Source organism: Natrix helvetica, assembly GCF_964273705.1.
Source record: "Natrix helvetica genome assembly, chromosome: 2".
Taxonomy (NCBI): domain Eukaryota; kingdom Metazoa; phylum Chordata; class Lepidosauria; order Squamata; family Natricidae; genus Natrix; species Natrix helvetica.
In genome coordinates, this window is record NC_138552.1 from 170,421,754 (window position 1) to 170,442,315 (window position 20,562).

At 39.2% G+C, this 20,562-nt stretch overlaps 1 protein-coding gene across 5 annotated transcripts in view; it reads left to right on the forward strand.

Annotated features, from left to right (window-relative positions):
- Nucleotides 1-20,562, forward strand: part of MYO6 (myosin VI) — a 127,430-nt gene that overhangs the window by 74,456 nt on the left and 32,412 nt on the right. For all 5 annotated transcript variants that reach the window (XM_081941330.1, XM_081941331.1, XM_081941327.1 and 2 more), the window contains exons 11-18: nucleotides 29-209; nucleotides 2,079-2,223; nucleotides 8,614-8,771; nucleotides 9,987-10,078; nucleotides 11,462-11,534; nucleotides 13,036-13,163; nucleotides 14,959-15,054; nucleotides 16,262-16,435. In XM_081941330.1, coding sequence (XP_081797456.1) covers nucleotides 29-209; nucleotides 2,079-2,223; nucleotides 8,614-8,771; nucleotides 9,987-10,078; nucleotides 11,462-11,534; nucleotides 13,036-13,163; nucleotides 14,959-15,054; nucleotides 16,262-16,435 — 1,047 coding nt within the window. The remainder of the gene's footprint in view (nucleotides 1-28; nucleotides 210-2,078; nucleotides 2,224-8,613; nucleotides 8,772-9,986; nucleotides 10,079-11,461; nucleotides 11,535-13,035; nucleotides 13,164-14,958; nucleotides 15,055-16,261; nucleotides 16,436-20,562) is intronic.

Below are 20,562 nucleotides of genomic sequence, written 5' to 3' on the forward strand. Positions count from 1 at the left end.
GATTACTTAGCATTAATCTTGTTTATAGTACCAAAAATCAGGTTCCCTGAAGGACCCCCTGCTAGATGACCATGGAGATTTTAACAGAATGTGCACTGCAATGAAGAAGATTGGGCTTAACGATGAAGAGAAGCTGGACCTCTTCCGAGTGGTTGCTGGTGTTTTACATCTGGGGAATATTGATTTTGAAGAAGCTGGCAGCACATCTGGTTAGATGGTTTTGCTGATTTGATGGCACATAATCATTGTTTTTATTTCACTAAAAAAAGCAATCCTGAAATTTCTGCCACTTAATTCTGAAATTAAGAGTTTATTTCCTAGCAAAGATTTAAAAACTTTATATTTGAAAATAATTTTTAAAACTATTTGCAATAAGGCATGCTCATTCTCTCACTTGCTAGAATAACTTTGCACTGTTCTTTCTCCTAATCTGGGAAAAAGTATATGTAATTAAAAAGGCGAAAGCTATTTTTTTTAATTCCTTGGAGAAATTAAGACAAGTAAAATTACTGCAATGGATCAAGAGCAAGCCTCCTTTATGATGCCAGGATGATTCTAATTTATTCAATTGATCATTTACCCTGTACTAACAGTACCAAGGCAATATACAAAGAAAAACTAAATTAAATTAAACTGCAATTACTGTAGAAGAAATTGAGAAGCAACAGATAATATAACTGTAAAGTAATTGTAATGCACAAACACACACCTGTAGGGGTAGAAGAATATAGAAAGGAAACATAGGAAATAATGCACTTGAGTCTTCAACATCATATGAAATCCAGAGTTTATTCCCCTTTTATTACATGCAAGACACAGTGTGGGTTGAAGAAACAGTGTTCCCTAAATTGTACCTCTGTGGCTTGTTTTAGTCCTTACTGTTTTACCCCAAATACATAATTTAAAATGCTGAGTGAATATTGAAACCAAGAGAAACATGTTGAATTAGAGAGGTATCTTGGCAATGTGGCAGGCCAGAGTGAAAGTAGGTTTGTAAGATTTACAAATAGAAAGAAACACAGTGAGATCCAAAGAGGATCAATGAATATCATATATCAAGTGTAGCTTGATTATTTATTTGAAACCGTTCTTGACGTTTTAAATATGTATTCTGCTGTTTAAGAGGAATAGGAACAAACAGCACTGAAGTAATATAAAATTTTCATGAGTGTTTGTGCACAGAATTGCTTTTAAATTGAATTTACTTTATACCCTTTTCTTCTTGGGAAGTTTTTAATGAAGTTTCTATGTGGATTCCTGTATTTTGGGCAGAGGTTTCTCTTATTACCTGCTCCTTTCTTAACTGACAGTGCTAGGAACTGAACCACAAAACACTTTAACAACTTTAACTTAATGATTACCGCCTTTCATTTTCCTTGGCAGAAAGTCCTGTTCTAAGGTAGTGGATGCTGGCCATGTTCCTTTTCACTGGCCTTGATGCCAGTGTTGAAGGTATCCATTGATTCTGTATAATTTCTTAACAATTGGAGTGTTCAGACATTTTTTTTAAATGATACCTATATGACACAAACAAACACCAATGTTTAGACCAGGTGTATCAAACTCAAGGCCCGGGGCCCATAGGGTAGTTAGATTTGGTCCACGGTGCCGTCCTGGAAACAGCGAAGGACCGGGCCATGGTGATTCTGCCAGCGAATACAGGCTCCCGCATGCTGCCCTCCTGAGCTCCGTTTTCAATGGCAGAGGGTTGCAGGAGGCCATGGCAGCTGAAAACGGAGCTTGGGATCCTGTTTTTGCTGGCCGAGTGCTCGGGTCACCACAGACGCCTGCAACAGGAGTGATGTCAAGCTGACCACGCCTCCCGGCTACACTCCCCCTGCCCCCCCGTCAAACACAACCCTGATGTGGCCCTCAGTGAAATCGAGTTTGACACCCCTGCTCTAGACAGATTTTATCGGAGATCATTTTAAATTGCCTGAACATTCCAATTTTTAAGAAATGTGCATACATGCACACATACATATACATATATATGTGCGCACACACACACACGCACACACACATACCACACAGAGATACCTATATTAGTGAACTTTTTTCTTTCTTTTTTGCCTCAGGTGGATGTACACTAAAAAATAAATCTGCCCAGTCTCTGGAATACTGTGCTAAACTACTCGGCTTGGATGAGGATGATCTTCGTGTGAGTTTAACCAGCAGAGTCATGCTGACAACAGCAGGGGGCACCAAAGGGACGGTTATCAAGTAAGTTGCAAGAGAACAAGCAAATCTTTCTTGCTGTCCTCACCAGGTTTGCTGTGACTTTTGCACCTAAAGTTCTAAATATCAACTGTAAAAAATAACTTCTTTGAGCTGTTTTGGAATTATTGAGAGTGTAAAAGAAAGGTAATCTCCCCCCCCCCTACTGTTTGTGCCCTAAGGCAAATTGGTGTTTTTTTCCTTAGAGTAATATTATATCTGTCACTATGTAAAATGTTTCCTTTCATCCCTGCATGTGAGGGGAAAATGTATTTTGCATAATAATAATAATAAGGATTTCTTTTTTACCTGTTAATACTAAGCTGTCAAGTATTAGTAGAAGTGAAAATGCCTCATGATGGGGCTCAGCTCACTTGAATCCATATCTATGTTGCAATAATAGTTTAAAAGCAAAAAACAAATGTGAACTTTATGTTAAGAGTAGAGTCTGCATGGCGCCTAGGACTGTTTTTGCAAATAACTTGTAAACATGCAAATAACCTACAGAACTATCCTGCTGTCAGGCTTCCTGAATGGTGAGCCACTCTTAATGGACCACAGGGTCCATTATCTTATAAGAGTGATAATTTTGTGACAGAATGTTTAAATCTTTATGCATACCAAATTTGGCTGATGGTGTTTCGGAGCATCTTCCAGATTTCGTTTTTTCCATCTTCGTGTTCTACTTTATTGCCTCTTGCTACAAAACAGTAGCATTGTATCTCCCATAAATGACTCTCTCGTTCTAGCTTTTGTTTGTATAATTAAAATATTTTTAAAAAGAAAATTAAAAACTAATATGGGCTAATGTAAAGTAACAAAAAAGAAAAGAAAGAAATCAAAGGAAAGGAAAGGAAAAAATGAAGAAAAGGAAAGAAAGAAAGAAGAAATGAGCTGAAAATTACATATAGCCAATGGGCTGCCCTGTTGTCATGTAGAATACCAAAATGGGATCCAGATTTACAAAACCAGATTCTCATTGTGAGAATATGTTGAGAAGGAAGAGGGGCTGCAAAAAGGAGCAAGAATGATCTTGTGTCTGTTTTACTCATAGAAACATCTTACAGAATTTTAGCTATAATGTGGAAGAAATAAGCCTGCAGAAAGATCCAAATATTCACAAAATGTATATTTTCTGTGTTTCCCTGAAAATAAGACCTGGACTTATTTTCTTTTGGGCTTAAAAATAAGCACTAGGTCTTATTTTCAGGGGATGTTTTACCCACTTACCTTAGGACTGCTGCAGCCAGGCCTGCCACGTGCTGACCCCTGTCGCGGTCCTAAGGTAAGCGGGTGCAGGGTGCATGGGGCAACTCCACCACCACTCTCGCCCTAGCTTGATTTTTACGCACGCGCCTCACCCCACCTCATACAACCAGATGGTGGAACAGAGTGGGTGGGATCTTAACTAGTGCTTATTTTTGGGGTAGGGCTTATTTTCAGGGAAACACGGGCGATGACTGAGAATCAGGAATGAATATACCTCTCCAATGCTGCATTCTTTTAGCAGTGACCCCTGTTTGAAGTGTCCATATTTCTTGATAAATGTTCCATGTATATCTTTAGCGACCAATCTTTGTTAACAAACCTGTAAAAGTGAATTTCAAGGCCTAGGAGAAACAACTGTAAGTCACGTGAGTAGGCCTTGCTTTCGCTAAATTGCGTCTCCCATAATGGGAGCTCCATGGTTATACTTTATTATGCATGTCAGTAAACACAAAACAGAAATTTCTGTTGTATTTACCTCATGCTAAGATTCTTTTGTTTGCTCTTTTCAAAACAGCCCACGGTTTAAAACCTTTTTAGGTTGGAAACAATGGTACTGAAACCCGGGTTAGACTGAATTGAACCTAGTCTTGCAGTTACACACTGCTAAAAGTTTACAGGTTCCCATGTTGTATCAAGAACAGTGATTATTTTTCTGTAAATAGTGTACAAACAGTTAATTGAATGGTTGCATTCACTTTCTACAGTTGGCAGTTTTCACAGAACAGATAACGACAGTTGCTCCTTTGCTGCATGTATCAATATAACTTCTGCTTTTTAGCTACTTAAATATTTCTTCTGTTTTGAATTTTATCTACTATTTAATGTAAAATTAAAGTGAGTCAAATGCCTTATTTAAAAGATTGACCGTTGGCATGAACTTTGAGCATTATACTGCTGAGCTTTTAAATGCCCCAGGAGGAGTATAGAAAAGAACCTTCTCTCTATTTTTAAGTTAAGATTCTGTCAATGCCTATTACCATAAGATAAATCAAGAGATTATGCATTAAAGCTATTTGTACTCTATTGAAATGCAGTTGTAGCCATTTTCTAGTAAAGAGAGCTTTCACTTCCTTGACCTCTTATTTTCAGTAATAGGGAGGGAGCACTGGGTCAATCGTATCATGTTACTATTTCATAATAAGTAAGTAAGTTCTCTTTAAATACAGTTCATCAAGTTAGAGAAGACAGGCTGCCTTTGGCTCTTAATGCTGGCAGTTGCCTTACAAGCCTTCTACATTTCCTCTCCGCGCTGACCCAGAGAACCGCACACCCAGGGTTGACTGCAGCTTTCCTCAGACTGTGTCAGCGCATCAGTTCAAATAGGATTGTGCTTTTCAATAAGCAGGGCTTAAGGTGACTGAAGCAGTTCAGACTGCCATCCTGAAAGGAGGGAAGGGCAGAGAAAACACTGGATTCTTTTACTTTTGGTTTAGGGCAGTGCTTCCCAAATCTGGGTATGCTACCCAAAATTTGGTAAAGTGGTTTTTCTTTGGTTAATGATGTGTCAACTCATCATCTAATTACAACAGGGATATTTAAGTTGAGTTTTTTTTAACCTACATTGGGTATAAAGGACTTTTTGATAAGTGGTTTTGAGGAACAAAGGGCAAAGCTAGGGAAGCTTTGGTTTAGGGCATAAAAATAAGGCTGAACCAAATGTGTTCTCACCTAAGTATATTGTTTCCTCATGGTTAAAGTTTCAGGATATTGACTCCTCTCAACTGTTGCAGAGAGGAAGAAAGTAAGCATAACACAGACTGGAGCTTCTCTAGTTCCTGGGATTTAGGAAGCAGCAATACCTTTTCTGAACCTTTTGTAATGCTAATTGCCTGCCTTTTGACTGTTACATTTTCTCTCCGAGATCCAGCTCGCCGTAGTAGATAGTGACTTTAGCACAGGGGTGTCAAACTCATGTTGTCACGGCGGTGTCACATGACGTATTAGGACTTTCCCCCCCTTCGCTGAACTGGGTGTGGGCGTGGTCAGCGTGTGACACATCCAGCCCATAGGCTGGGAGTTTGTCAGCCCTGCTTTAGCACATGGCCCCAGTGAGGTTAATTCAGAAACAAGCAGTATTATCTGAATAGGCACCGATTTACCTAATTTGACCTCATTGGCATGGTCAAACGGTGAAACCTTAATTGCTATACATAGATCATTGCTATACATGACTTAGGGCCACAATTGGGAACAGAACTTCCATCACAAAATGAGGTGGTGGTTGATTGAGTCATATCCAATTTTAAAACTTTTTTTTTTGCTGGGGTTGATAAGCGAATCACCGTATCTGTTAAGTGAGTCACATGGTTGTTCAGCGAAGCTGGCTTCCCCCATTGACTTTGCTTGTTGGCAGTTGATTTTTAAAAAAATAAGTGGTGCTGAAAATAAAATAAGTAAATAAATGACCCTGAAAATAAGTGGCAATTTCAAATGAATGGCTTGAATTTATGATAGTTGCAGTGTCCTGGCATAGTGTGATCACCATTTGCGACTTTCTCAGTCAACTGCATTCAGTTCTGGTCACCACGATGTAGAAAAGATGTGGAGACTCTAGAAAGAGTGCAGAGAAGAGCAACAAAGATGATTAGGGGACTGGAGACTAAAACATATGAAGAACGGTTGCAGGAACTGGGTATGTTTAGCTTAAGAGAAAGAAGGACTAGGGGAGACATGATAGCAGTGTTCCAATATCTCAGGGGTTGCCACAAAGAAGAGGGAGTCAAACTATTCTCCAAGGCACCTGAGGGTAGAACAAGAAGCAATGGGTGGAAACTAATCAAGGAGAGAAGCAACTTAGAACTGAGGAGAAACTTCCTGACAGTTAGAACAATTAATCAGTGGAACAGCTTGCCTCCAGAAGTTGTGAATGCCCCAGCACTGGAAATCTTTAAGAAGATGTTGGATAGTCATTTGTCTGAAACGGTATAGGGTTTCCTGCCTAGGCAGGGGGTTGGACTAGAAGACCTCCAAGATCCCTTCCAACTCTGCTATTGTATTGTATTGTATTATAACTGCAAAGCAGCTGGATTTTGATCATGTGATCGTAGGGACACTGCAATGATCATAGTGTGAGGACCGGTTGTTCACTTTTTTCAGTGCCATTGTAACGTCAAAAAGTCACTAAACACAAGGTCGTAAGTGGAGGACTGCTGAAATGTATTCATCAAAAACAATATAAGTTTGAAAGCAAATAGTGTGGGCTCAGTAGCCTGTTAGAACTGAAAATACAAGTGAACTGATCTCTGGCAGTAATCTTTTATGGGCCTCCTGGAAGCATTCTGGAGACACCCTTCAAGGTATTTTTGAAAATATTATCTAGGAAAAATTTACTTCAGTCCTCAACGAAACTCTTTTGGGACAGCGTATCTTTCCAGCTTTTTCTTCCTACTCTTTCAAGTTGCTCTTCTGGATTCAGTGTTTCAGCACAAACTTTTCTACTTCTTTTTCATGTCGTTCCAATATTGCTGGTTCCATCTTTTTCTCTCTCTGCAACTTTTACCTCATCTGTCAGATGTGAACTGAAATCCTTGTGGGATTATGCATCACAAAAGTTCTGTCTTGCCAATGATGTCTTAATGTCACATGCTATTGCGTATGGTTTATTTTAAAGACGTTTTCTTTAAAAAGCCACGTTTCATCTTATATAATTGGTTTCAAAGGAATGGATTTTTTTTTTCCCAAAAAAAGTGGCATTGAAAAAAAAATGTCCTTGAAAATAAATGGCACTTTTAAATAAATGGCACTGAAATACTGTATCAACATTGCAGAAAAATCAGCAAAATCAGCATTGCAGAAGAAATTCGGTATCATTATTACTCAAAAACAATGCTAATGCTAGGAAATATAACAGTGACTAACACATCATTTTCTGCTATTTTTAGGTTTTCATAAAAAAGAATGAATTTATTTGATTTAGTTTTTCCACATTTTCAGGGAAGCTAGAAATAAAATGACCAACTTTTAAAAAAGAGAAAGAAAAAAGTTATGTTTCTTCCCTCTGAGTGGCCTTGATAAGTTGTATATGCTGTCTTTTTTCTCTATCCCACATCTATCTATCTGTCTGTCTGTCTGTCTGTCTGTCTGTCTGTCTATCTATCTATCTATCTATCTATCTATCTATCTATCTATCTATCTATCTATCTATCTATCATCCATCCATCCATCCATCCATCCATCCATCCATCCATCCATCCACACACATCCACACAATACAGATAGTCTGGATATGAGAAAGTTCTATTTACATAAACATGTAGCCAGGTTCTTACAATGATAGTCATACTTTTCCACAGTTCTTCTGTAACTACTGAACAGAATAACAGAGTTGGAAGGGACCTTGGAGGTCTTCTATTCCAACTCCCTGCTCAGGCAGGAAATTCTATTTGATTTCAGACAAATGGTTGTCCAATTTCTTCTTAAAAACCTCCAGTGTTGGAGTATCCGTAAGTCATTCAGGATGGTGTGAACATGCATGGCTAATGTGGCATTGGTACTTTACATAAGCCCAGCAGACCTCTATGTTTTATGGACTTCTCCTATGTTCAACTCTCTGAATCCAGCTGGACCAATTTTGATACTCCCTGGCATGTGTTTTATGGAAATGCATTAAAATTCCATTATGTAGGATTTGGCCTGAACTGATTCAAACACCCAGAATGAATCAAACTGATTTTCCAAATCGATTGGGATACTCAATTCAATCTGATTTGCACACCTTTAATAAGTTACCTTTTGCATCTAGCATACTTCCAGTTGTATGATTGTGGTTATAAACAATTAGGTATCATTTAGTCTGTTTTCTTACTATATAACTTCATTAGGAACTTGGTTGGCTCTCTGACATATTGCTAAGGTTTTTTAGGTTGGTGTCTAATAAAGACAAGACCTCCCATTAGCTTCTCATGGAATTCTTCCCTTGTAGTTTCATTGTTTTTCTTCTGGTGTTTAGGAGGAAGTTTGACATCTGCCAAATCTTATATTTCGGGAATCCCATATGGTTATATTTAATGCTGTTTCTATTAAATATTTAGTTTATTTAAATTTTGTCCACATTATTGTAATCTCCCATGTTGTCACCATAAATATGGAACAAATTGATAGTAATTATAATATTTTTTTCTCCTCCAGGGTTCCATTAAAAGTAGAACAAGCAAATAATGCACGTGATGCTTTGGCAAAAACTGTCTATAGTCACCTCTTTGACCATGTGGTCAACAGGGTAAATCAATGTTTCCCATTTGAGACGTCGTCTTTTTTCATTGGGGTTTTGGATATTGCAGGTTTCGGTAAGTGTTTTACCTTTTAACTATTCAGACTGTGTGCTTTTTCATGTTTATCATTTCTTACCACAAGAAATCCTGGATGTGGTATGTAGCAATTAAAATATTAGTGCAGGATTAGAAATCAGAAGACCGTGAGTTCTAGTTCTCCCTTCGACATCTGGTTACTTTGGACCTGTCATTCTCGCTTAGCCCTGCCACCCACATAGGGCTGTAGTTGTGGTGGCAATAGGAGAAAGGAGCATTATGTATAGTATCTTGAGATCTACAAATAATGGTGGGGTACTAATCTAATAATAATAAAAATAATAATGATTTGTCCAAAATGATTTGACTTAAAATGTGAGTCTGACTTGTACTTTGTAGCCAGACAAACACATCAATTCGCAGATGCCTCGATATTTTCTTAAAATCTTTTCTAAAAAGAGTGCACTTGAGAACAACATTGTGTGCAAAATAGGCAGCCCAGTTCTCTCCATGTCTGCAGCCAACAGCCTCCTGCTAATTATACACTGTACCAGTGGCTGGCAAATTAGTGGGCTTCCTTCTGCTACTGGTTGGCTACTATGAAATCAGACTGTTAGACTAGATGGGCAAGGAGTCTGTTTCAGCAGGGCCGTGCTTATGTACATATTTTTGTTTTGTTGTGTGTTGTTTATTGTCTAAGCATTTTGAGCCTTGTAGAATTTTACGGTCAATAGCTCTAATAAAGAATCCATTCATTCATGCTTCTCATAAAGGCTCCCCCCCCCTGCAAATATATGAAAATGGGGGAAAGTACTCTTTTCATTTAATTCAGTGAATTCTAGCTGCACATTTTCTTTCTTTTTTTAACAGAAAGGTTTGTTTGTTTTTTAATTTTTTGTGGCAGTCTCTCAAATACTGGAATACTGCTATCTACCTCCATAGAGAGTTCGTATTATTTAAACTATTGGTTGTCAGAAATCCTTCTTGACCTGCAGCAACTTGAGAGATCTACCAGTGCATCTAGATCAGACTCCTGGCCCTCAGGCTGGATGTGTCACATGCTGGCCACGCCCACACCTGGTTTATCGAAGGGCTACAAAGTCCCAATACGTGCCATGACAATATGAGTTTGACACCTCTGCTCTAGATCTACCTTCTGCCCACCTTGGTGTGGAAGGCCTGATTGTGGAATGCTGTGCTACAATGGACCAATGATATGATACCTCTAAAGCTGTTCACCATTTTGTTTTGCAGAATACTTTGAACACAACAGCTTTGAACAGTTTTGCATTAATTACTGTAATGAGAAGCTACAGCAATTCTTTAATGAAAGGATCCTTAAAGAGGTAATGTAGAACATGCCAAGCTATCAGGAGGTTCAGGAAAGAAACCAGATATGCTGTCCTAATTATGTGTTGATTTTTCTCTTAATGTTGGTCATCTTCACATATTGACTACAGCAATGTCAGGAGATATTTCAATGAATCTCACAAAACTCACTCATCTCCAGAATAATCCCACATAGCATGCTGCTCTATCCAGGACTTGACACTTATATGTGGCATCTTGTGACATTCACAACTTAGCTTGACTTCTCAGCTAGGCAGAACACTCATAGGTCTAGTTTGCCCATAGTAGAATCTTTGTTGTGGACAAAGAAATACGCCACAATTTCATTTCATTTCATTTATTAGCACTTATATACCGCCCCCTCTCCCGAAAGGGACTCGAAATTGACTTCTCCATGGTAATGAGAAGATGAAAGTCACTTTTATAGTCGTGGGATTAAAACTCCTGGCTTCTTCCTTCCCTAATTTATGGATGCTTGGCAGAGCATAATATCCTGGGTGGCTTTGAAGACAAGTGGCTGTCATGTTTTTACATAATGGCCATCTTCACCCTTGAAATCATTGATTCTGGTTTCAGTCTTTTACAGCACAGTTCTTGCAGCATTCTTTTTCTTCTTACATGGTGACTTGAAAACTCTTGTGTGAACACTTATTGAAGATTTATGTCTAAATCGGTGTCATTATTATCCAGTGACATTTAGAGCACATGTGGCATGCTTGCAAAGTCCTTGAAAACTTGAAAGTGACAATATTCTAGTGCACACTACAAGGAATGCTATGTTGTTATACCATTAACACTGAAAAAGATCAACTTTATTCATATCTCTGAAGGCAGAGTGTTCATGATTCCTATTGTCCAGATTAAACATAAACAGGAATATTTGTGGCTTCAGAAAAATATGAAGCTTTTTTCTTTATTGATTTCCAAAAGCACAATATTAAAAAAAATAAGCATATGAGAAAAAAAATTAAAGAAAAAAAGATATGAAAAAGAAAAAAAAACCAAGAAAGAGAGAAGATAGAGGTACCAAAAGAAAAAGTAAGAAAAATGGGAAAAGAATGATTTCAGAACATTTCTTTCTTTGGTATAGATATGGATTAAAAAAAAATAAGCTTAATTTTTTCAAAACAACTTCCAGCTATTACAGTTTTGGAGTTTTATGTTCCCAAAGTCAAATAGCTTACCACACTAAAATACCTCATTACAGCATCAGAATGACAAGTTCTTTTTGAGTGGGATCAGCTTCATTGGAAATAAGTCACATTGAGTCAGAAGAATAGCAGTGTCATTAATGAAATCTGACATCTCAGGCATGGGTGCTTAACCCTATTGTAGGTGATATGATCAGACAGGCTATTATAATTCTGTTTTTCTTACAGGAACAAGAACTTTATCAAAAAGAAGGTTTAGGTGTTAATGAAGTACATTATGTGGATAACCAGGACTGTATAGGTATGTAGGCTTAGTACTGGGATAAGGTTTATATGCAAAAGTTCTATTTACTATGGCTTCTGTTAAATCTATGCAGAACTATATCTAGTTTGGGTTTTTTTTCTTATTCTTTAAAGCAATTAGTAACAATGACTTGGGGAAATGTTACCTCCCCCCCAGGTTAAATTACTTTAAAAGAAAATACTGTAATTTATACCTTTTGTATTTAACAAAAAGTCTATATTTTGTGGCTGGAATGGTTGGGGAAGAGGAAGTGTAGAAAAAGTATTTTTTTAAGTTGGATGGAAACATTTGAATGTTCAACTTGAGTCTTCCCACTAAAATGCCTTGGGTTCCACCAAACCAAAATTTGAAGCTGGTTAATTAGCCTGGACCATTCATCTCAGTAATAGAGAGTTCATTTTAGAGTGTATTAAACACTGGTTATTGGGACAAGCCATATTTTCACAGCCTTAAAAGTCATGACTACATGAAGAGAAGTGAACTGGAAGGCTCACTTGCTTTGTTAATTTGATGCTCTTTCAGGTAGAAAGCAGAAAAAAAGGTTACTTTTCATGACTTTCTACCTGTAGCCCCAGCTGTATTTCCCATGGTTCTTCCCCCAGACCTTCTAAAACATACATTTTGTGGTAAAGAAGGTGTCAAGTTCAAGAATGGTGTTGTTTAGTGGGATCTGAGAAGTTTGCCTTCTCCCTTCCTGTGCCTGCTCTGTGGAACAAAATATCTGTTTGAACTTTGGATGTCTCTGTCCCTGTTAGCTTTCTGTAATGCATTATTTTTCATATTGTTTAACAATTAAATACATTTATATGGCCATACATTATATAGAATATAGAATAACAGAGTTGGAAGGGACCTTGGAGGTCTTCTAATCCAACCCTCTGCTCAGGCAGGAAACCCTATACATTTCAGACAAATGGTTGTCCAATCGCTTCTTAAAAACTTCCAGTGTTGGAGCATTCACAGAGCTTTCATTCTGGAGGCAAGCTTGTTCCACTGATTAATTGTTGGCCACCCGTCCTGCAGATCATATGTCCCTGGGCAGCTAACAATATATTAAAAAATCCTAGGAAAAATAAAGTCAACAAAACATTTTAAAAAATGCTGCTACTAAACCAGGAAAACTTATTTGTAAAATGTTTATACAAAGCATTTCTGTATTTGATTTTACCATATTTTTTGTTCTTTTAATGCATATTTGGAAGCATCTACTGTCTGAATAACAATAGAAACATGAGTATGAAATCATAACAGTATATTAGTGCCGTTGAGAATTTTGTTTAAACTGCAGCCACTCCAATAACTTGCAATCATTTGCATTTTAAATAATTTAATTTTAAATAGTCATACTGTATCTCTCTTGTGAGGCCGAAATTTCTATGGGATATAGAAAGTATAAGATTAATAGGATACATGCAAGTATTTTCTTATTTGGTTAACGTAAGGTTTTATCATTGCATATTATTTATGAAATAGCCTATGGTTTTTATCATTCCAACAGATTTGATTGAAGGAAAATTTATAGGAATCCTTGATATTTTGGATGAAGAAAATCGTCTTCCACAGCCAAGCGATCAACATTTTGCTTCAGTGGTTCATCAGAAACAAAAACAACATTTCAGGCTATCAGTAGGTTTATTTTTTGAATTTAGATTGGTTGATTCCCCAGATGAATCAGCTTATATAAACAATTGTTTGCCTGAGATTGGCTTGTTTCCTTATTGCATTCTATCAGCTTCCCTTTAACTCAGATGCACACTTTCCAAGAATTGAATGGCTACCTTGTGAACCCAGAAAAAGGCCATGCTTTCTTTAAGGAGGTAAAGATAAATGCAACAAGTGCATTCACACAAAAGCAAATACTTGTTTCAAAACCAGATGGCTACCCTCCACTAACAGAGAAGATGACTGTGGTAGGGAGACAGTGAAAATGGAAAGTCAGTCCCTGGAATAAAGAATTTTGTGAGATCTTGATGACCATGCCACTCTAGTTATGAAATTATTTGCTTTGTGGAATTCATCGCTATAGTTCCTAAAATAAAACGTGTGACAAGTTCTTTAGACACCTTTCTACCTACCCATGTGGCACAAACGTTTGATGCCAATCATGTTGTATAGAGTGGCATATTTCAAGAATAACACCATAATTTAGGTCAGTGTTTTTTTTTAAACGTAACAGCTTTATGATATGTGGACAACTCCTGGAGTTGTCAAGGTTGAAATACACTGGTTTAGGTGTTGGACTAGGACTGGTAATAATCCCATAGAAATCCACCTTCAATAATGGAAACACCATAAGTGATTTTGGGCCAGTCCAATCTTCCTCACTTTTTTGTGGGCATAAAACAAAGAACCACTTCAATCTTGAATCCCCGGAGAAGAGGTGGAAACTCAGTCTAAAGGATAAGGAGAAATAGAATTTGGAGACTGTATGGCATTCTTTCCAGTGAGAAATATTTGGGACAGAACTTTTCTCTATATGTCTATAGGAAAACATGTTTGAATATTTAGACATGTAGTGATTATAAGAGGAGGAGCTTGAGGCTCAGTTCTCCCCTGCGGGATGACTTTTAGCTAGCTGTTCTCTTTCAGTCTAGTCTAACACAGAGAGCTATTGTGGCATTTAAATGGAGATTCCCACATAAGCCGTGCTAAGCTGGTAGACCAAAAAGGGTAGAACTGCATCAGTAATAAATAAATCTTTATTTGAAAAGGCTGTGACCAAGCATTGAAAGGCCCTACATCTTTATGTCTAAAAATGTCATCACTGAATACAAACTGCAAAATCCTTTGTGGATTAGGTGAAATTACAGTTGTTGTTTTTTTAAAGTGAGCTAGATGTGATCTTTTAGGATCTTTGTATCCCTACCCCCAAGAAAATGGCAGGAAACAGCAATTGTGATGGCAATATAGTTATCATTATTTATTACATATGTCCCATCCAAAGATGGTGCTCTGTAGGGTTGCTTTCAGAAGATTCACCAGAAGTTATATGTGGTCTAAAATGTGGGTGAAAATTGGTGACTTGGGTAGATTGCGGTACAGGTGATTTTGAATTAATTCAGTGACTTATTTCTAAATTCAGTTAAATTACTGATCTTTTTAATGCTTAGAGCCTAAACTGCTAGGGATCAGGTTATTAGATCTGCCTTGTTCCACATACCTGATCTGTTTGTTAAGATGTACTTGAAAAGCTCTTAAGATTCTCTTTCCTTTTTATGTATTTAAGCTAGTGCCTTTTAACAATATTAACTAAGAGCCAGTTGAGACCGTTTTAACCAGTATATTGCCACAGGATGACCTTGCTGCTGGATTTTCTTCACAATAAAATTTTCTTTAAGTCTCATTGGTGTTTGTTATGAGTCCTTGCAGTATTTTGTTTACATCTGTATATATCTTAAATTATATTTCTTTTTCACCTCAGATACCCAGGAAGTCTAAATTGGCTGTTCATCGAAATATTCGTGATGATGAAGGATTCATCGTCAGACATTTTGCAGGAGCAGTTTGCTATGAGACGGTAAATTAATAGCTGTTGCTCTTTCTTTAAGTTTTTTTTTAAAAAGTGTTAATCAACATTTGTTATTTTATGGATATTCTATGAATGTTTATTTTAAATAAGTTAAACTCTCCCTTTACAGCGGGCATTTAGTATTACAGAGCAGTTACTATCCATAAAATAGGTAGTACCGTACTGAAGGGCAATCAGGAGATCCCTCTGGAAATTAATTCACAAATAAATAGGTCAGCTAAAAGCACAGACTTTTAGGAAACTCATACTTGCTTTCTCAAGGCAAAAGGAAAATGAACAATGTAAGTCTGGAAGCCTTTCACAAATGCATGGCCATCACTATAGAGCTCCTGTTTCTTACACATTTCAGTCTCCGCTCAGGAACACAAAGATAACCTAAGAACCATCCCTTCTCCAAGTAATAACACGACAGGTAGTCCTCGACTTAACCGCCATTTGTTTAGTGACTGTTTGAAGTTACAACAGCTCTGAAAAAAATGTTTTTCACACAACTGTTGCAGCATCCCTATGATCAAAATTTGGATGCTTGGCAACTAGCAAGTGTTTGTGATAGTTGCAGTGCCCCAGAGTCATTGTGTCACCTTCTGACAAGCAAAGTCAATGGAGAAGCCAGATTCACTCAACAGCCATGTTACTAACTTAACAACTGCAGTGAGTCACTTAACTGTGGTTGTAATGGTCGTAATATGAGGTAATATTCATTTAACGACTATCTTGCTTAACAACAGAAATGTTGGGCTCTGTTATGGTCATAAGTCGAAGACTATCTGTATGTGTGAGAGTGATAGAAAATAGTTATTTCTTTGGTTTATTATAATAATTTACCAGAATTTTTTTAAAAATAGTTAACTTTAGCTGGTAGTCTCAGGGTTTTCATTAGCAAGGCAATACATTTGCTCATTATGAGCAATACCATTTCAATGCAATATAGTTGTTTTAGGAAAAGGAATACTTGAAAATATTGTAGGAATAGAACAATCTACAATCTATTGTAGCCAAAAAAAAAATCAAAAAGAGTCAAGCAGCCCTTTCAAAAAGTAACAATTTTTATTGTAAGGCTTAAACTTTTGTGAGTGGCAACTCACTTCATCAGATGCAGGGATTGGCTGACACGTTGAATTCCTATATATGATCTAGAGATAGCTCAGATCTGTGTGCTCTCCTGAGTGACTTAAATGCTTCTGATTTTCCTCAGACCCAGTTTGTGGAGAAAAACAATGATGCTTTGCATATGTCTCTGGAGTCCCTTATATGTGAATCCAAAGATAAATTTATCCGACTACTTTTTGAGTCCAACACTAACAACAATAAGGATACTAAGCAAAAAGCGGGAAAACTAAGTTTTATCAGCGTGGGCACCAAATTCAAGGTATGGTGGTTTTATAAGACTGGCTTTAATAGTCCTATAAAGGAATCCACACATAATAGTGGATTCAGTATCATTCCATTATCCTTTGTAGCATCTGGAGACCTCTTCCCTATAGTAGGAAATGTTAATACTTTAACAGGTTTTCTTCAGACTCTACAGATTTGGGGAGCTTGGTTTTTTTGAAACATCACAGCTGTTATTAGACTATTTTGCTGGATCAATTTGTAAAGTCCTAGATAGTTCCCCAAACAGTTATTTTACGTATGCCTACCATCATTTTTTGATCATCTTTTATGACTAATGAACAAAGGAAATTATTTCCACGTTATCTTTTGTAATAACATTCTCTCATATTTCCGATGTGCCTTTTTGGATTTTCCTATTGTCCCTTTACTTATTTTTCCATGCAGCTCGTGGAACTGTTAAAGTTGTTCTTGGAAATTTCAAACCAAAAATTCAAATAACGTTTTCCTATGGCTTAAACCCAGCGCACTTAGAAGCAACTAGACAGACAAACAAAACACCAACCTATCTATATATACTTAATAATTAAGATATACAGTAATTAAATTAAGAATAATAACAATGTTTTTAATTTTTATGCTACAGAAATCAGTATCCACCATATTGTAAAAGCAAAATTTGCCAACATGATATCTAACATAAAATTCTTATCCACTTAAACAAAAACTTCATTAACATCTTCTGTCCAGCCTTTAATTGTTGCTAAGGAAGGAAAACGAAAAGGTTCTTTTTTTTTCCAAAAGGCAAGTGGACTTTCTTGTTTTTTTCTTTTGAAAATGTTTCGCTTGTCATCCAGAACTGAAGAAGCTTTTTGGGTGAGAAGCGAAACATTTTCAAAGGGAAAAAAAGAAGAAAGTCCACTTGCCTTTTTAAAATCATCCAACCATGACTTGGATGATTGAGAATCTACATAGACCGGCGATGGCAAACCTTTTTTGGCTCGCGTGCCATAAGTGGGGGGAGCGCAGGGGGGTCATGTGCAGACATGCCGCACCCATAATGCAATGTGCGACCCCCCCAGTGCACATGCATGCACTACAGGTGCGACCCCCCCATTTTTGCATGCTTTTTTCGCCCTCCCCAGACTCCAGAGGCTTTATAGGAGCATGGGGAGGGCGAAAACCACCTTCCCCGCCTCCCCGGAGGCTTCAGAGACTTTCAGGAGGCTTCCCTGAAGCTTCCGAAGCAGTCAAAACGACCCTCCGAGCAAACCGGAAGTCACTTCCGGTTTGCTCGGTGGGTTGTTTTGAGCCCTCCGAAGGCTTCAGGGACCTTCAGGAGGCTTCCCTGAAGCCTCTGGAGCAGTCAAAACGACCCTCCGAACAAACAGGAAGTCCGTTCCTGAACTTCCGGTTTGCCCGTAGGGCCGGTTTTTTGCGCTCCGGAGGCTTCAGGGAAGCTCATGAGGGCCTCCAGGGGGCGGAGAGCTCTTTTTGCCCTCCCCAGGCTCCTATAAAGCCTGGGGAGGGTGAAAAATGGCTTTAAAAAAGGGTGAACTCAGTTGGCCAGTGTGCGCATGCACGCTGGCCAGCTGACAGGGCAGCGCCTCGTGTGCCCTGACAAATGGCTCCACGTGCCACCTGTGGCATGCGTGCCATAGGTTCGCCATCACTGGCATAGACATTTAAGAAAAAGATAGTTTGCACCATAAATCTGAATTAAATTCAGAGTGCACCTGAGTGATTGGTTCAGCCCACCTGTACCACCTATGCATAAGCAGCGTATAGGAATTTTAGCAGACAAATAGCAGGCTGTTAACACATGCCTTGTACTTCTTAAGAGGTTGCTATGACTATGCTGCATGTTTCAGAGAAATGAGCACTCCTCAAGGACTCTGTTAATAAATACCTCAGCAGTAGAATCACACAACTGACAGGGGCTATGGAGAACAATTGTTTTGCCAAAGCCAATAAGTTGGCTTGAATAAGTTCAGTTCAAAAGCTTTTTCTCAGCTATACTGTTACACTATGTACTTTTGAAGTGGCCCTGATTAACTTGCAGGGAATGTTCCGTTTAAATAGTGAATGCTGTCTGTGAAAGTGAAACATGACCAATTGTTCTAATGCAGTGAGAAGGAAAAGGAAAAAAAGAAAAACACTCTGCTTTTAAGGGGAAAACAATCTCAGGGCACCAGGAATTTGTTTTTTCCCCCTTTAACTAACTAAAGAGTCTGATACTTTTCTATTTTTATTCCTTTATTATGAGCTATAAATGTGGCTCCTGGCTGCCTTCTGTTCTTTACATGTTAAGCCAGTGCTTCCCAAACGTTTTCTTTCAGTACCCAAAACTGCTTATCAGAAAGTCTTTTTTTCCAATTTAGGTAAAACACTTCAAGTCACTTTAAATGTCCCCATTCTGATTGGTTAATAATAATAATAAATAATAAATTTGAATTTATTAGCCGCTCCCTTTCCAGGCAGGACTCGGGGCGGCGTACACTAGGACATATATAAACATACATATATACAAAGACATACATGCACGGAGGAGGTAATAGATTACAACATTTAGACAATTAAAACCATTAACATACCCCAATAATAAAAACCCAATATACAATAAAAGTTTAAAATTTAAAAAAGACAGTCAGGAGGATTATGAAAAATTACGGTTGAGCCAGGCCAGATAATTGAAAGAGGTGGGTCTTCAACTGTACACGGAAGGAGCGAAGATCGGAAATAATCCTGATGTCACGGGGGAGGTCATTCCACAGGGCTGGGCCCATCACAGAGAAGGCTCTGCTCCTGGGTGTCGCCCCCCGACACTGTTTGGCGGACGGCACCCGGAGAAGTCCCTCTCTGTGTGAGCGAATTGGTCGTAGGGATGTGTGGGGCAGGATGCGATCCTGCATGTAACTAGGTCCTGTGCCATGAAGCGCTTTAAAGATCATAATCAAAACCTTGAAACGCACTCGGTAGACCACAGGAAGCCAGTGCAGCTCGCGCAGGAGAGGTGTTACAGGGGAGTATCTAGTCCTCCCCATAATCACCCGCGCGGCCGCGTTCTGGACCAACTGTAGTCTCCGAGTGCATCTCAAGGGAAGCCCCATGTAGAGAGCATTGCAGTAGTCCAGGCGAGACGTCACTAGCGCATGGGTGACTGTGCGTAGGGCATCCCGGTCCAATAAGGGGCGCAATTGGCGCATCAGGCGGACCTGATGGAACGCCCCCCTTGCCACGGCTGTTACATGGTCATCCATGGACAGCCGGGCATCTAGGAGGACGCCCAAATTGCGCACCTGTTCCATGGGGGCTAGTTGCACGCCCCCGATGGCCAGAGATGGAAACACCTGGTTGAACCGGGGGGCCGGAAGCCACAGCCACTCCATCTTGGAAGGGTTGAGTTTTAGTCGGTTGCCATCCATCCAGACCCGTACGGCCTCCAAACACCGGGACATCATTTCGACGGCCTCATTGGGGTGGTTCGGGGTGGAAATGTATAGCTGAGTATCATCAGCATACAGATGATATCCCACCCCAAAACCACGGATGATCTCGCCCAGCGGTTTCATGTATGTGTTGAACAGGAGAGGCGAGAGCACTGATCCCTGTGGCACTCCACATGTGAGTGACCTCCGGGTCGAACTCTGCTCCCCTGCCAACACACGTTGCGTCCGGTCAGAGAGGTAGGAGCCAAACCACCGTAAGACGGTGCCCCTGACTCCCAGCCCCTCTAGCCGGTGCAACAAGATACCATGGTCGATGGTATCGAACGCCGCCGAGAGATCTAATAGGACCAGGATAGAGGAACAACCCCTATCTCTGGCCCTCCAGAGATCATCAACCAATGCGACCAAGGCCGTCTCCGTGCTGTGCCCGGGTCGGAAGCCGGACTGGCGCGGGTGTAGATAATCATTTTCCTCCAGGTGACGTGGGAACTGCTGTACCACCACACTCTCTACAACCTTCGCTAAAAAAGGAAGGTTGGAGACAGGACGATAATTGACTAGGTCCGTTGGGTCCAGGGAAGGCTTCTTGAGCAGGGGCCTCACCACCGCCTCTTTCAAGGCGGCTGGTAGAGACCCCTCACCCAACGAGGCGTTCACTAGGCCCAGGAGCCAGTCGCGCGTAACCTCCCAGGATGCCAGTACAAGCCAGGAGGGA